The sequence below is a fragment of the Meles meles genome, chromosome 9 (assembly GCF_922984935.1).
Source record: "Meles meles chromosome 9, mMelMel3.1 paternal haplotype, whole genome shotgun sequence".
Lineage (NCBI taxonomy): Eukaryota > Metazoa > Chordata > Mammalia > Carnivora > Mustelidae > Meles > Meles meles.
The window spans coordinates 9,348,292-9,366,468 of NC_060074.1; the positions used below are offsets into that span (position 1 = coordinate 9,348,292).

The 18,177-nt window shown below is 43.0% G+C and overlaps 1 protein-coding gene across 4 annotated transcripts in view; it reads right to left on the reverse strand.

Annotated features, from left to right (window-relative positions):
* Positions 1–18,177, reverse strand: part of ANKRD44 (ankyrin repeat domain 44) — a 319,359-nt gene that overhangs the window by 79,410 nt on the left and 221,772 nt on the right. For all 4 annotated transcript variants that reach the window (XM_046018760.1, XM_046018759.1, XM_046018757.1 and 1 more), the window contains exons 15-16: positions 17,617–17,697; positions 13,063–13,174 (exon numbers count right to left, since the gene is read on the reverse strand). In XM_046018760.1, coding sequence (XP_045874716.1) covers positions 13,063–13,174; positions 17,617–17,697 — 193 coding nt within the window. The remainder of the gene's footprint in view (positions 1–13,062; positions 13,175–17,616; positions 17,698–18,177) is intronic.

The following is an 18,177-nucleotide window of genomic DNA, read 5'->3' on the forward strand; positions in this document are numbered from 1 at the left end:
CTAACTCCGGGGCAGGTTACCAAGGGTCTTCTGATTGACAAGGCCCTGGGTCTGGAGTACAAGAGAACACAAGAGGTCACCAGAGTTTGAGCTCATTGACTTCTACTCAATTCCTCGATTTTAATTTTATACTCAGGAAGAAGCCTGCTGATTTCTATTCGGTTTGTAAAAACTGGGTCTCCTATTTGGAAGGGAACATAGCTATAGGGAATGGCATGAATCCCTTAGTCCTCTTGGGAGTTGGAGTTTTCACTGTAAATTAATAATATTCTTGCTTGTCAGTCTCATAGGACTGATAAGGAGGACTAACAGCATTTATGAACTCATAAAAGCTGATACATTGACCCTGATCTCCAACCTCACCAACTGTGGACTATTATAAATCCTTAAAAAGACCAGCGCACAGGAAATACTAATTGCGTATCATCTTTACTGTAATATTTCTTACACTTTAAAAAATATTTTTAAAGAGAGAATGATACCCAAACCATGCTGCTTGTCTGAAATGATGCTCCTCCACACCATTTGTGTTCTCCCTCTCACTCACTCACTCTCTCTCTCAAATAAATAAAATCTTTAAAAAAAAAACTACACATTTTCCCTAGAAAAAATTCTATGAAGTTGTGACTATATCAAATTGCCTTCCCAGTGACCAAGTGAATTTCATTGTTCAGTATTAACAAAAGTCCTTCCCCGGTGTGGAATGGCAAGGATTTAAGCCCAATGATATTACCACTTGGATTATAAGTATCTGCTCATACAAGAAAATAAATCTCAGTTACTGCTCAGTGATTTGGTTTTTCCAAATATCCCTTTCAGCTGTTACAGATGGCTGAGCCCTACACCCTCCTCCGGAATCTTAGAAAGGCTCTTTGTTCTTTGTGACTATCATAACCTTATGACCTAAAGGCACAGGTGTCTATGTTAGCTCTGCTCCTGGCTCCACAACGCTCAGACTTCCCCATTTTCTGTTACTGAGCGAGGATCAAGAAAGAAGTGATTATGTTAGGGATCTGATCTAGACTTCACAAATGACAAGTCTTTGGCAGCTGCTAAGGCTAAGGCATCCTTGGAGAAACAATCTTGTTGGGAAGTCACTCCTCCCTCTGCTCCCCCTACCCCCTGCCCCCAGGCTGGAAGGGGTCATTCCTGGCAGCTGTTCCTAAAAGCGGAGTGAGGCCAGTCTGAAGGCAGCTGTTACAAAAATACTGAACAGAGATTCCAGAAGGAAGGCTGAGTCCAAGTAAGAGTGCTTTTATGGAAATATGTGCTAAAGTCCCGGGGTCAGGGCCGCAGTGGGATGCACTTGAGAGCTGAAGCTGCGGTCATTTGACTTCTCACTAGGTGGGTAATGCTGTAAGGCAGCTCTGTTCTCCTGACAGAAGAAGGAAAGACACCCTTGTGGTGAAGACAAGGCTTTCCAAAGATGACGCAGACATAACCATTACTGGCACTGTCCAAGGCTGTCCCGCTTTCCTTTGACAAAACCCAAGACCGCACGCGCATCTCAGTGATATCCTGGTTGGATGGCCCTGCCTTGGTGGATGTGGAATTTGAATGTTCTCAGACGGCTTTAGCTTTCAGAAGGTAGAATTTTCCAGTCTTCCAGAGAGTACCACATAATGGTTGAAGCTTGAAGCTGAGAGTCAGATAAATGTGGTTGGAGTCCTGGTTCTGCATCACACCAGCTGTATGACCCAGGGCCTGTCATTTGAGTTTTTCGTACTTTAGGGTCTTCACATGTGAAATATAGATAAAAATGGAGGTTCCTTCACAGTGCTGTTGTGAGAATTAAATGAGACAATGCAGGCACAGGGCCTGGACCAACATGCTTGCAATAAATGCTCATTACTATGAATTTACTAAAAATAAGCAGAGTTGTTAAATTTCTCCTCCATGAGAAAGGATTTTTTTTTAAGAGAGGGAAGGAGAGGGGGAGAGAGAGAGAAAGGTGGGAAAAGGGTCAGAGGGAGAGAGAGAGAATCTTAAGCAGACCCCACGCCCAGCACAGAACGTGACACAGTGGTCAATGTCATGACCTTGAGATCATGACCTGAACCAAAGTCAAGAGTCAGACGCTTAACTGACTGAGCCACCCAGGTGCCCTGAAAGGCTCTGAAAGAAAAGTAGGGTTTTGTTTTGTTTGAAGGATTGGTTCTTTCAAGGAATGAAGGTCTGATGACTTTTTAATCATTGATCAAAGTTCTAGGAACTCTGGTGCCACAAAGTTCAGAGAATCTCTCCTTTTTCAGACCTTCCTCGATTTCTTTCTTCAGCATCTAGCACTTTTCAGGAGATAAGTCCCATATTTCATTTTTTTGGCAGTTGTCAATGATACTGTATCTCTATTTTTTTTTTTAAGATTTTATTTATTTATTTTACAGAGAGAGATCACAAGCAGGCAGAGAGGCAGGCAGAGAGAGAGGAGGAAGCAGGCTCCCTGTGGAGCAGAGAGCCTGATGCAGGGCTTGGTCCCAGGACCTAAGATCATGACCTGAGCTGAAGGCAGAGGCTCTAACCCAATGAGCCACCCAGGCGCCCCAATACTGTATCTTTAATTTGATGCCCACATGTTCATTCTGCATATATAACAATGCAACTGATTTTTGTTATATTTATTTTGTATCCTGTGACCTTGCTATATATACTATGAGTTCTAGGAGTTTTTTTCTTGATTCCTTGGGATTTCCTATGTAGACAATCATGTTATCTGCAAATAGGGAGTTTTACTTTTCCCCTTCTGATTCTTATGCATTTTATTTCCTTTTCTTGCTTTTTTGCTCTAGCTAGCACTTTCAGTACAATGTTGAATGAGAGTGCGGAAAGCAGTCATCCATGCCTTGTTCCCAGGCTTAGGAGAGAGCATTCAGTCTTTTACCATTAAGTACAGTATTAGCTGTTTTTTTATGAAGTTGTTAGATGCTTTTTATCAAACTGAGAAACCTCCCTGCTATTCCTGTTTCTTCTGTGAGTTTTTAAAAAGGTCTATTCAAGATGATGAATCTATTCAAGGTGTTGAATTGTCATCATTTTCCATGTCATTTGACATAATCATGTGATTTTTTCTTTTTTTTGCGATTTTTATTCTTTAACCCATTAATATGGTGAATTGTGTTGACTTTCAATTATCAAAATAGGCTTTTCCTATAATGATCCCTCTTGGTCATGATATACTAATGCCTTGTATATGTTACTGAATTCTATTCCTTAATATTTTAAGGACTTTTGCATCCATATCCCTGAGAGATACTGGCCTATATTTCCTTGCCTTTGTTTGGCTTTGGTGGCAGGGTATTAGCTTCATAAATGAACTGGATGGTACTCCCTTCTCTTCCATTTTTTCAAAAAACATTTTAGAGAATTGGTATTAATTCTACCTTAAATATTGGGTAGAATTCTCCAGTGAAATCATCTGGACCTGGATATTTCTTTTGGGAGAGTTTTAAAATCCAGTTTTCTTTCTTTCTTTCTTTTTAAAGATTTTTTATTTATTTGTCAGAGAGAGAGAGAGAGAGAGTACAAGCAGGGGGAGCGGCAGATAGAGGAAGAAGCAGGTTCCCCACTGAGCAGGGAGCCTGATGTGGGATTCAATCCCAGGACCCTGGGATCATGACCTGAGCTGAAGGCAGATACTTAACGAACTGAACCACCCAGACACTCCTAAAATCCAATTTTCTAAGTAGTTATAGGGCTATTCAAATGATTCACTTTATATTAGGTAAATTGTGGTAATTTGTGTTTTATGATTAATTGATCCACCTCACAACTTTGTCAAATTTATGTGTGTAGAGCTATTCACAATATTTCTTTATTATCCTTCTGATGTCTGAAAGGTCTCTAGTAACACACCATTTCATTCCTGATACTGGGAATTTCTGTCTTCTCTCATGCATGTGGTCTCTCCCTTTCTCCCTCTCTCTCTTTGGGTCAGTCTCCCTAGAGGTTTGTTATTAATCTTCAAAATAACCAGATTTTTAAGAATTGATTTTCTCCATTATTTTTCTGTTTTCAATTTTATTTCTTTTAGGTCCCATCTCTATAATTTCCTGTTTCTGCTTATTTGGGCTTTATTTTGTTCTTTTTTTTCTAGATTGAGGTGGAAACTTAGATTTGACTCTAGGTGTTTTCTTTTTCCTACTGTAAGCATTTAGAGCTATAATTTTTCATCTATGCTAATTTAACTGTGTCTCCAAATTTCGATTTGTTGGATTGTTCTTTTCATTCAATGCAATGTATTTTTTTGGAACTCCCTTGAGATTATTTTCTTTGACCCGTGGATTATTTAGAAGCCAGTTATTTGATTATCAAGCATTGGACATTTTTCCTTGTATGTTTCTGTTACCAATTTCTATTTTTATTCCATTGTGGTAGGAGAACATACTCTATATGATTTCAATTATTTCACATTTATTGATGTTTGTCCAGTGGTTCAGAATATCTTGGTGAATGTCCCATGCGCACTTAAAAAATATTCATTGTTTTTGTTGGGCAGAGTGTTGTATAACTGTCAATTAGATCTTCTTGTATTATTGAGCTTTTCTATATGCTTGATGATTTTCTGTCTAGTTGTTCTATCAATTACCAAGAGATAAGTGTGAGTCTCTAACTATGATTGTGGATTTCTCTTTTCAGTTCATTTGGTTTTGGTTTCACATATCTTACAGCTGTGTTGTTTGGTGCATATACGTTTAGGACACTGTCCTTCAGTGGGTTCCAGTCTTTACTAGGCTGCCTTCCTTGCATCGTCTCCTTGGGCTCCAGCCAAATTAGACTACCTTTCTGCCCTATCCAGGTCTGCCCAATGGGTCTTTAACTGAATAGGAAGGAAGGAAAGAAAAAAAAGAGAGAGGGAAGAAAGGCCAGATTAAATTTTTTTAGGCTTTTAAACTACATTATCTTTAAGAAATCTTCCTTTCTCCTACATCAATGAGTCCTTTAGAAGCTCCTGTACCAAGAGCAATAATTCCCCTTCCTTGAAGCCCTTAGTGCCTACTATCCACCTGGAAGAAATTACAGAAAAGTGTATGTGTGTGGGGGGGGGGGTCAGTGTATATAATTTTAGTTTGGTGGATGTCTTTGTATCAGTCTGACACATCAGTATAGGTTTTCAGATCTTGAGGAAGAAAAAAATGGAGGGTATATTGCAATAAAACAAGTTGGTGCTGGGAAGCAATCAAATCTAAAGAAAAACCGCAGAAAAGCAAATTTTCATTTCTTCTTCCACCTGTGTCTCTTCTATGAAAAAAAAAAAAAAAAAACCTTCCTAATAGGACAGTCACCATAATAGTTATAAAGTAGCACTTAAGTTTTATCACTAAGTCAGGCTTAATCATTCATAAGTGTATTTCATTTGTTCAACAATTTGGCGTACCTGATAAGTGCCTGGCATTCCTAGAACTTCTGTCTTATAAAGCTGGTATTTAAATCCACATACATGGAAAGGATAATAGTTCATTCTTCCTTCAAGCTTGGCATTAATCTTCCCTAAAACAATGATGCTAAGTGTGTGACTTTGTACTGAATCAATGAGTCATGGGGTAAAATCACACACTAACTTTATTCTCCTTTTCCCAGTACTGGGTCTAATCTCTTTATGAGGCTACTTCTTTTTCTGTCACTGCTGATAAAATCTTCAGCTAATAATAAAAAGTCCTCTGAACACTTTAGCTATAAGTATAACTTCATATCAGTAAACAGTGTGTCTCCTCCAGCGGAGAAATCACAAACTCTGGATGCTGTTGAATGGTGAAGCCTCCCTCTGCCTCTCACAAAGCCTGTAGTGGGCAAGGAAGGAGACAAGGCTGACTACTTTGTCCCCAGCCCAGGGCTTCTCCTCCTCCTTTCTCCTCATTGTCTGTCTCTGCTTCTGCCTTTTCCAGGACTGGGAGAGACAGGGGAAAGGAAGACACAGAGGGGGACATGGACACTGGTCTGACTGGTACCCTTCTGGCAGGGACATTCTCTATCTGGGATGCTAGGTAGGGTCTGAGCAAACCCCCGTCGCTGGAACCTGTCACCTGCAGCTCCCTCTCCCTGTGAGAACGGCCCTCTCTGCTGGCAGCTCACATTCCCTCCCTGACCTGCCGCCCCACCCCAAGCGTCCTGGGTCTCCTCACTCTTAACTAGGACCCAGGAGAACTCCAGGCCAACTCTGGCCCTTGGCACACATTTGGACATGGGAAGTGTATACTTTTGACCCATCACTGGTGGGGATGGAGTATTTGTCAAATGCAGACCTCTTTTTATTGAATTTCTGGCAAGCAAGCTCTGGTCACAGCTATACTTTAGATATAGATATAGATATAGATATAGATATAGGTCTTTAGATTAATTGTTATGTCAGTTCACCTGGCCCCTAAATTGCACAGGACACATATCCGGTATCCAACAAATCTCCTCGGAGCCTCTGTCACTGGGCTTGGGGTTGGGAGAAATCGTCCGTATAACCTACTACGGTGGGAGGGAAGCAGTAGTGGGATTTAGAGCAGCGCTGTCCCCCCAACAATCTGCCCTCGGATCTCCAACTTCCTAAATGGGTAAGGCCGTGAGTTGAAACCCTGGTGCTCCATTTTGAAACATGGAGGCAAGGGCCCGACTGTCCTGGGCCATCAACAAAAGTGAAAATGAAATCATTTATTTTAATACACCCTGCGGAATGACTCCTTCATCCATTGCCAAATTTGTTCAAAGTAAAGACAAAAATTTTTTTTCTACTGTATTACAAAGAAATAAAAGAAACACTTTGTCCTAAAATATTGTCCATTCCACTCTTCCGAACATGGATTCATGTCACGTGCTGATTCCCGTGTTGTGGCTTATATTTATATTTCTAGCCTAGCAGGCTGCCAGAGGCAGGAAGAGATCTGTGCCCTCCCCCTTCCTTAATGAGAGTTCCTGTAAGATTTTATGTTCTCTTCAACTAAATTAGAAGAAAAAACAAGACCAGCACTGTTAAGGTTTCCTCTGCCCACTGGAAGTCTGCCTGCTGGGAGGTCATATACACCTCTAGGTCCATCTCTAAGAAGTACCTCTGAGGACAGAAAAAAGTCATCGGAGACTTGTTTGGGGCTAGAGTTCAAGTTTGCTGGCTTTTCATCTTCTCATATTCAGAAAACGGCTTAGAAACCCGATTCTTTTTAACTCTTCTCTTATACCCTGCTTTCTTAGTCTTGAGAAACTTAAGTAGATTTTGCCAATATAAGAACATCTTCTACAGAGCCACGTGACAATGGTCCCCTAAGGTTCTGTGATAAACACAAGAAACAGCTCAAAACATTGAGTAGTTTATCTGAAAGCGGCATGATTTCAGTGTTCGGTTGCCCAGACAGAGTTCTCTCCAGAGAATCCCAGAAACCCCTAGGGGAGACAAGCAGGGGCATTTGTCACCCCCGTGGACTCTCACAGTTGAAGTCCAAGTTAGCTCGTAACAGAGAAAGGAGGAGAAGGTCCCAGGGGAGCAGCCAAATTGCAAGTAATTTGGCATGGTGTAATCTCAGACTGAACTTAATCACAGGCCTCGAGTTTTCAAACAATCTTTCTAAATTTCTGCAGGCAATTTACGTAATTATATTGGCACATACATTTTTCCATTTCAGTAACAAAGCCACAAAAATCTTTATGTTCACAGACAAATCTCTAATATTGTAAAAGAAAAAGAGCACGCCAATATAAACTCACAAATTCCAAATAGGGACATGGTTCTGTAATTTTCCCCTGCAGAGCCAGTAAGAATGCATTCCAGATAGAGGAAAGGGGAGGTACAGGGTTCTCCTTTGCCAACTCCCTTCCCCCACTCAGACATAAGTTTTATTCAGACGGGAGATGCTTTATTGGTCAAGTCTCTTCCATTCTGCTTCGCTATTTTGAGCCCAACCGAGTATGACTTATCACAGCTCTCAGCACACATTCGTGGGGAGAGTTTTGCTTGCACCCAGAGTACATACGTTTTTGATCACAACCAGCTGAGAACGCTGGCCTAAGTAGGCAGACTTGGCAGAATCCTGGACCTTGGCTATTCTCTCAAGGCTAAGGAGTTCATAGTACTTTCTGGAAGTTGTTTGCTCATGGAATGAATTCAATATAAATTTATATAAGGAAATAGAGTGAAAACAACTAAAATAATTTCTGTTCCTTTTTGATTATAGCAAAATAGACTGAACACAAAGCATGGTTTATAAATTCAAGCTTATGATCACAGCGCGGAGCCACAAACCACGAATGTCAGGGAAACCCATACCAAGTTAAATGTCAGAGTCAAATAAAATCTGCATCAAAATTAATGATACGTATTTATTGATATGCATAATCACAGTAATTGCCCAACTAGATGAGGAGAGAGGCAAAAGACAAATTTTACCAACGTTCCAAATCAGCTGGCTCTGAAGGTCACCCATCCTCTCAGTGCCACACCATCTCCCAAAGGACCAACTCCCAAAGGGCCCTGGTGTCGCAGCGAAGGCTCAGGGGCTGCAAATACCCTCTTCCTTCCATAGGCCAGAAACATAGGCCAGGGAATGCAACATCAAGAAATGATTCCCTGCATAATTCCTGCTCGGAGGCTCCGGGAAGCCACTCAGAGCTACTAGAAATCTTTCACTGGTATAATTCCCGCAGAGTCAGGGCCGGTCTGTTAAAAGGATGATGCCCCAGGAAGGCAGGGGTGTTTGTGTGAAGATGAGGGAGCACATTGGCAGAGCAATGGTAAATCTGGGAAATGCACTTCCAAGAGCATACCGGCTAATTAGTTTGCTTCCCTAATGCCTAGCACCCAAAGAATGGGAGTTTTAAGGACTATGAGGGTATCGTGGTATGAGAAAGAGAGGAAGGGAGTATAAATTAGAAAAGGTGTCCCTCAAAAACCCAACTTATCGTATCAAGAACAAGCCCTATTCTCATCACAAGGAAAAAAATACTTTCTTTTCTTTTTTTTCCTTACGATTTTATTTATTTGAGAGATAATGGGGGGGAGAGGAAGGGGAGAAAGAGAGAGAGAGAGAATCCCAAGCAGATTCTGTGCTGAGTGTGGAGCCTGACACAGGGCTCAATCTCATGACCCTGAGATCACAACTTGAGCTGTTAAAGAGTTGGATGTTTACCTGATGAGCCACCCAGGTGCCCCTTCTTTTCCTTTCTTTCTTTCGTGTGTGTGTGTGTGTGTGTCCGCATGAGATCACGGATGATCACCAATCTTACTGTGGAAATCACTGAACAATATATGGATGTCAAGTCTTTATGTTGTACACCTTTTTTTCCAAAGTTTTTTTTTTTTTTTAAGATTTCTTTATTTATTTTAGAGAAAGAAAGAGTGAGTTGGGGGATGGCAGGGAGAGAGGGAGAGAGAGAATCTCTGGTAGACAACCCACCGAGAGTGGAGTCTGATGCTGGGCTCCATCTTAGGACCCCAGGTCATGACCCGAGTGGAACCAGGAGTTGGACCCTCAACTGACACCGGGTGCCCTGTTACGCTGCACAGCTTAACTTTATACGTGGTACATCGAGTATATCTCAGTATAACTGAAAGAAAAAAATAATTAAATGGCATTTCTGGCACGTGATAAACACGCAGTAAATGCCATGAAGGGTGGCCCCAGCCACTCCCAAATCCACTCGCAGCCCTGTGAGCCAGCAGGAAGACTAAGACGGCTGCAGCGGTCTGGCTCTATGATGTTAGTCTGACGGGAAAGCCCAGCGTTGTGTTTTGTTTTGAGTGAGAGGGGGCGGGTCCAAGAATGTTGGTAGCTTGTTTAGGATCTTTGCTTAGCAGAACCACACCCAAGAGGAATTTTAGGACGCATTCCAAAATGGAAATATACAGAACTTTCCATCCTACCACACTCATTTGGGGTAATGGGGAGTCTTTTCATCCCATCCGCGTTGTAAACCCACTCTGGTCCTTTCCTGAAAGCAAACGGTGACATTTTTACCAATTTATATCGATAATCTGGCTTTTTTAGCTGACACTACAAATTAAGATAAATGGATACCTCCCCACCTAATTTCAAATGTCTTAAAATTGCCAGGAATAATCATTTCTTTGTAAATTACACAGGGCAAGTTTTGATATAATCAAAGAGGTAATCTCATTATGAGACAGAACTTCAAAAAACCTTCTTGTGGACAGAAAACGTTTTCACTGGAGAACAGAAATAATGGCCCTGAAATGGCTTTCGAGAAAAAATGAAAATAATATGCAATATATTATTTACAGAGAAAGATAATGTTATAGGATAATCATTTTTAGAGTTACTTGTGCTATGGGATTAAAGATAACTCCTCAAAGTACTTTAAAACAGCAAAGTTATTAAGACTATAATAACTTTGTAATAAAAGTTCATATGTCCAATTATGACATGTGTTTCTCATAGAGAAAACCAATTAAAGACAGCTGTGTCTTAAGTACATTTTGGACCGCAGGCGCATAATGGGTCTTAACAACAGTCAGCCTTCACGCCGCCACTGATTACTAAACACACACATGCGCGCGCACACACTTTGTGAGGAGCCTTTCTTACGTGGGACCTAGACACAGAGTCTATCCGGTGAGAGGTCTAGATCCACTCCCACAGCAATGCTGGCATTGGAAGGCAGAAGGGATATTGTCTTCAACCAGTTCCTACCAAGCTTTTGTTCTATGCCAAACAGCCTTGGGGTGTGGGGGAGCTTTGCCCTGCATTGGGAGGCAGCGTGGTGTGGTAAACATTTCTTGTTTTTTAAATCGGGAATCCTAGTTCAGGAGCCTGCTTCTTCCACTGGCCAGAGCTATGTCTTTGGTACAAACCAGTGACTGCTGGGTGGTTTGGTTTGCTCTACAAGATAAGGGCCTGCCCCTTGGCTACTTGTGGTTCTCCATGAAGGTCCAGCTTACAGAAGGCTATGGAATCACTAGCTTTCTACACCTTCCTATGGAACTGGGTGGTTTTAAAATACGTCTACAAGTTCTTTGACACTCTTCGCTTTGAAAGGCGGAGTCTAATTTTCCTTCCTGGAGTGACCCTGTGGGACCTTCCAGGCTAGATCATTGAGAGCGATACTGTCTTTCTCTCACTCATTCTCGTTCCGGCTCCTCCCACTCTGTCCCGAGCAGAACGCTTTTGGATCCCTGAGCCACCCCGTAAGATATCCAACTACTCTGAAACCACCAGGCTGGAGAAAACCACATAAAGCAGCCCCATAAAAGCTACGTAAATCTTACAACCCAGGTGATTGACATATGAGTAAAGACACCAGCTCCAGACACCGGCTGTAACCTCAGAGGATACGTTTAACCGGAACGACTAAGCTCAGCCCTTCCTAAATCCCCCATCCACAGAAACGGTAAGAGATATGAAGTAATGACTTGCTTTAAGCTACTGATTGTTGGGGGTGGTTTGCTGTGCAGCTGTAGTAACTGGAAGAGGAACTCTGACGGAATCAAAACGAGAGGGAAAACAAGGCCGCCCCAAGGTCAAACAAGGAAACCTTCAGCATCCACAAGAAGCTCAGGAAAAGACTTAGAAGTCTTCAAGGACGACGAGGGCAGGGCAAGTCACCAATAAAGGCCACACAAAGCAGCACTGGAATTATCAGCTCTTTATTTCCGATGACCCCTTCATTTTCAAATGTCTATGAGCATTTCTCCACATCCATGGTTAAGAGAAAAATGGTAAGAACGACCCTAAGTGGGGGCACCTGGGTGGCCCAGTGGGTTGGGTGTCCAACTCTCGGTTTCAGTTCAGGTCATGGTCTTGGGGTTGTGGAACTGAGCCCCGTGCTGGGCTCTGTGCTCAGCGGGGGGTCTGCTTGAAGATTCTCTCCCTCTGCACCCCCCCCAGTTGCATGCACACACTCACCCGATCTCTCTTAAAAATAACCTAAAAAAAAAAAAAAAAGAAAAGAAAAGAGAAAAGAAATGACCCTAAGTGGAACCACTTAAGCCTACCAGCAAGGCCAAAGGTAAAGGAAAGTGGTGGGACACCATTCAGTCATTCCCCTGCAGGCACTGATACAACTGCCTGCCGGCCTTCTGCCTCATGCCTTCCATCATGGACCGGGCAGTTGATAAAACGCAACTGTTTTCCAAAGTATTCCCAGCAACTCTGAAAAGCAGGACTACTCCTTTGAAAAGGACAAGGAAAGAGCTGGAGTCCAGTTAGAAATGTGGCACCTACCATAGGCACAAAGCTAGAGAGTTGGGACAGCCCGTGTGTCCTGGTGAAACAGACCCAAGGGTAATGTTGAGGAGATGACCAATGGTGGCCTATGGGCAGGATTTAACCACAAACCCACTCTTTCTTCCTGGCCCACTCAGTGTTTCCAAAACTGGAAATTTCATTTAAAAAGTCTAGATTTCTAGTTTCTCTTGAAGCACCAGACTTCGGTCCTGAGTGTGACTTACCACCTGATCTCCATCCCTGGAGGACAAGCTGTTTCTCCCTGTAGATCTCCCTCCCTCCCTCTCCATGTCCTATTCGCTGCTAGTGCTCTAGACCTGGGCTTACTTCACTTGTTCACTTTACACTTCTGTCCCTGTGGTCACCGAAGTTCGTGTCTGGTGAACTATACCAAGAGAAGGGCTTCTGACTTCAAACCTCCGGATGATTTTTCGTAACTATAGGTTTGGGATCTTTGGTGGTTTAGAAATTCCGACAAATTCTGCTGCTGTGCCCTTGCCAATTTCTTTCCCTAAACTACGCATGTGGGACATGACAAGCATATCCCTAATGGTTTTAAGTCCTCCTACAACCCCATTGAACATCAGTGTGACTTCGGAAAAATATACCGAGTGTTTCTGATACATCCAAGTTATCTTTAAAATGCAAACTGTCCGTACAGCAGTCAAGCATTCCGAGTCCAAATTAATACAGAAAAGAAGCAACTGCCAGTCCGCTGTGGGATGAGGATGGACAGAAACGGAGCAAGGTCAACAACATATTGTAAAGTAAGACAACGGAATTACTTACCACAGACTATCTTCAAGGCAGTTTCTAGTGAGGACTTAATTAGGCAATGAGGGCATTTATGAGAGATTGAGCCTGCCATGTGCAGTGTGTGTTAGAGAAAACAAAACAAGACAGAACAACTCACCAATTCCAGACACTGTCTATGGCCATAGGCAGCAGCGTAATGTACGCTATTGTAACCTTCCTTGTCCCGGATAGATGGATTTGCATCATTTTGAAGCAGAAACTCTAGACATCTGTAAGTATAAAAATGAGGTGTTATTTTAGAAAACATCTCTAGACCAGAAGCAATACTTAAGGTAAATATCTTTCTATTATTAATGTTCCACAAAGCACTTTGTGAATTTAAGTGTTTTTTTAAAACCCCCAGGCAGAGGCGCCTGGGTGGCTCAGTAGGTTAAGCCTCTGCCTTCAGCTCAGGCCATGATCCCAGGGTCCTGGGATCAAGTCCCGCATCGGGCTCTCTGCTTGGCAGGGAGCCAGCTTCCTCCTCTCTCTCTCTCTGCCTGCCTCTCTGCCTACTTGCGATTTCTGTCAAATAAATAAATAAATAAAATCTTTAAAAAAAAGCCCTCTGGCAATGAGGGTTTATGTACCCAAAGTTTTATATGTGTGTGTGTGTGTGTGCGTTTCTGTCTTAGCTTCAGCTTAAAATAGCCATTCTAGAATTCAGGAAAGGCTTTAGGAACAAGAGGGTGGTTAAGATTATTGAGACGGGGGAAGAAATTATCCATGGCTATCCCCTGCCCACTGAGTTGTTTTAAGGTCATTATCAATATTGCGTATCTATCCAGCACAAGGTTCATATCCGGACTCTGTTCTATTAAAACGATCCAGTTGTCTCCTCCTGCATTGATAACAGAATGTTTGGGGTTTTTTTTATAGTTGATGTACAATTTTATATTAGTTTCCGGTCTACAACACAGTGATTTCAGAATTCTCTACATTACGTAATGCTCACCACTCTAAGTGTGGTCACCTTCTGTCACCACACACCGTCATTACAATATTATTGACAGTACTCCCTACGCTGTACCTTCCATCCCCATGATTTATGTATCTTACAACTGGAAATGGGACCGTGTAAAGACTTTTCCGCCCAACCCTCCACCACTTCCCTTCCAGAAACCACCAGTTTGTTCCCTGTACTTAGGAGTCTGAGTCTGGTTTTGTTTGCACATTTGTTTTCTTTTTTAGATTCCACACATAAGTACAATCTTAGGATATTTGTCTTTCTCTGTCTGACCTATTTCACCTAGCATAATAAAGATAATTAAGACTTTTTTCCCTTTTACCTTCTTTTTAATTATGTTAGTCACCATACAGTACTTCATTATTTTTTGATGTAGGGTTCCATGATTCATCATTTGCGCGTGACACCCAGTGCACAGAACCTGTCGGCCATCAAGATTACTGAAGAGAGGCACCTGGTGGTTCAGCAGGTGAAGCAAAGTTAAGCCTCTGCCTTCAGGTCAGGTCGTGATCCCAGGGTCCTGGGATGGAGCCCCACATCGGGCTCCCTGCTCGGCGGGGTGCCTGCTTCTCCCTCCCCCCAACTTGTGCTCTCTGTCACTATCTCTGTCTCTGTCTCTCAAATAAATAAAATCTTAAAAAAAAAGATTACTGAAAATGAGTTCTAGAGCTCCACATTCAAAAGATGAAGTCTCAAATTTAACAAAGACGTGGTCAGACCATTGTAAGAAGAGAGGAGGGTGTACTTTTAACCTTGCTATTGGAGACTCGGCCATCAATCAAAAGGTTGGGAAATGAAAGCTAGAAAGAATAAGAAAATAACAACAAAGAAAGAACTTAAGAATAGCCCAAACAATAAAAAGATTAAAGGAAAGGGCGAACATTTAAATAAAACAGAGGATTAATTCTGTAACCACATTTGCAGATAGAGGCTTAAACTGCATCATTATGTGTAGACTAGAATAAAATAATAAATAATAAGCTTAAAAAGCCTTTTCTGACAAAGTTGTAATTTTTCTGAAAAAGCCACAATCTTTACAATAGGTTGGAGGAAGGAGCTCCACCTTTGCTGAAATGCCTCCAACTCCAGGACACGCGTGCCCAGGGACGTACGGAGCTCTGTTCCAGGCCTGTGGCAAAGCGTACAATCTTGCTGCTTAAAAAGGGAATAAGTAGGCAGGAGCCCCGCTCCGTAATTTCAGCTTTCTATCTGCAGCATTGCGATGAACATGTCCTTTATAAGGTCAAATTTCTACAGTTTACTCAAACACTTTATTTTTGGTTTTGTTTTTATTTCTTTTTTTTAAAGTTTTTATTTTAACTCTAATTAGTTAACATACAGTGTAATATTAGTTTCAGGTATAAAATAAAGCGATTCCACACTTCCGTACAACATCCTGTGACTCAAACACTTTGAAATGACACTCACCTACTTTTTGGCATAAGGCAAAAGGAGTAAATAAGTCACACACAAACACAATTAGAATACATTTCAATTTCTAGAAAAACTGATGAAAGACATACATTTTTTAAACCAAATATCTATATGTCGTGTGATTTATCCATAAAATGCTCCATATTAAATCAAACTAATACTGGAGTTCTAATATCATGCAGTCTTTGGTAATTTGCACCTTAAAAGGAAGTCCTTTTTTTTTTTTTTTTTTTTTGGTAATTAAATGCCCATAGACAGGCTTCCAGGTCTGACTCATTTTAAACAGCATTCGGCTCCTGAAATAAAATCCTTCAATAGGAATAGCACTGTAGTGGACACAAAATTCCCAGCTTCTGAAAGAGCTGCATTCTAAAGTAAAAATCAGTTGGCGAATTTAATACGTAATTTGAAAAACACCTGGACTTGCTCCCAAAGAGTTATTTACCCCCAAACAGAGCCGGGCTGTGTTACTGACAGCTCTCTTAGGAGAAACAACAGTACTACAGAACTTGACTATTCTCTGTATCGTTTGTGAGGGGAAATAAATTCCAGTTTTAACTGGGGATGCTTGTCTTTTCTCCTCCCAGGCCATGGCCAGCAATTTGGGGACCAAAGCTGCAAAATCAAGACATGCCCTTGAAATCAGGAATGCATTTGGGTGAGAGGTGTGGACTCTGCATGAAGGCGCCCTCAAGCAAGCCGATTCCCTGCCTTCCCCTGCCTGTCCTTTTTCCTTCTCCACAGCTGTTTTTGTGGTTTTTTTTTAAGATTTTATTTATTTATTTGACAGAGAGAGAGAGAGAGAGCGCACAAGCAGGTGGAGTAGGAGAGGAAGAAGCAGGCCTCCTGCTGAGCAGAGAGCCCAATGCGGGGCTCGATCTCAGGACCCTGGGATCATGACCTGAGCCGAAGGCAGAGGCTTGACAACTGGGCCACCCAGGCGCCCTCCCCATCAGATGTCAAGAGGGCTGCTGTGGTACTGGGTGAGCTGACATTTTGCTGGAGGAGGGGCATTTGCTGAGGTGGCTTAAGATTCTACAGCCTTTGAATATCATTAAGTTGGGAACGTCGGGGCCAAGCCTTGGTCATTGTTTCACTATGTGTCGTGTCCTCACCCCAGGGACAGCCTGTATCATTACCACACTCTCTAACTCCCCGCTCCACCATGGTCTGGACATGGGAAGAGAGCCCAGTGGACAGCGGGAAGAGCCCAGAGGGGACACAAGCCTTCAGGTGATAGAGAAATTGGCTTCTCTGCCAGCTGGAGAAGAGAATAAACGAGTTAGGAACCGTGCGCGCAGACTCTTAGAGCACCCCGTCCCCAGGCCCCACAGAGCCGGAACAGAGTGTGGGCAGCGCTCATTCATTTGCTGGTTTATTTAACAAACAGTTACCGACCCCCGTGACACACCGGACACTGCTCCAAGCAGAGCACGACCTTCGCACGGTGCCTTGTCGCACAGGAGGGACTCTCAGAGGACGAAGCATTAGTGCTTCCTGTGCATCGGCACCCCTGGGTGACGGCAATGACTCCCAGCTCTTGTCACAGTCCGGCTGAGTCTCTACCAGAAGCCAGAGAGGGGCGCGTGGGAAGAGGTGGGGCAGCGGGAGTTTGTGAGCTGTGGTGTGTGTGCTGGGGGGGCGCGGGGCACAAGCAATGTAGTTCACACTGGAATCTCAGAACAGTTCTCTCTAGAACCTGCCAGATAGTTGCCCCAGGTCATTATAAAGTTTTTTTTTTTTTTAATTTTATTTATTTGACAGAGAGATCACAAGCAGGCAGAGAGGCAGGCAGAGAGAGAGAGGAGGAAGCAGGCTCCCCGCTGAGCAGAGAGCCCGATGCGGGGCTCGATCCCAGGACCCTGAGATCATGACCTGAGCTGAAGGCAGAGGCTTTAACTCACTGAGCCACCCAGGCGCCCCATACCCCAGGTCATTAAAGGAGAGCCTAAGGCCCCAGGAGGAGGCTTAACATGTCCCCTGATGCATACGATACATGGCAGAGTCAAACACGATATTTCAGACTCCTAGAAACCACGGACCCATCACGGTGACGGTCTCAGTTAGGCTCCAAATTTAGGAAGAGTTTCTTGTGTGAAAATAGCATAACCAAAGGATATATGAAATGAATCATTTCTTCTTCACTAAAGAAAGGCAAGCCCATATCACATCCTCAAGATCCCCAAATAAAAGGCTGGCCCCCGTGGCAACCAGAAAAGCAGACGCGCGTCAGGGACCCCATCCCGCGCTTTAAGCCGAGTGGAAACTTACAGCGCAGCCTCCTTTTCCTTCAGCTCGCGGGCTCTTTCAAGTTCCTCTGAGTTTTCGTGGGCGTTTCCTAACATAGTCTTACTTCTCAGCATAAGGGAAAGAAAAAAAAATTACAATTATTTGCTTTCATGGCACAGTCGCTTGCGATTTTGATACAACCTGTATCTCAATGACTTTTCCCGCGACCCAAAAGAAATAAGCATCCCCGATCTTTTCAGAGAGGACATATGTGGTTCTCTTAAAGGATCCCTATCCTCTTCCACGGAACCCAACTGAGAACATGGCTTTCCTCGAACTCCCACCCAGGAATGGGCGAGTAAGACATCAAGTCGTCCACCCTTCCACGAGTATCCTAAGCTCCCCGTGTAAACGGGAGGTTTACACTTCCCTGACTCCTTCCACACGCCTCGCTGCCCCCTTGTCAGCTCAGCACCACGTTTACCGAGGAATGGGGTTCCAGTCACCCCTTGACAACCAGAGCAAGCCTTCATCACCTGGGATTTCTTTTTATAGCTCTTAACACATGACGGGTACTCGTTCCCCCAGTTTATTCTAAGAGAA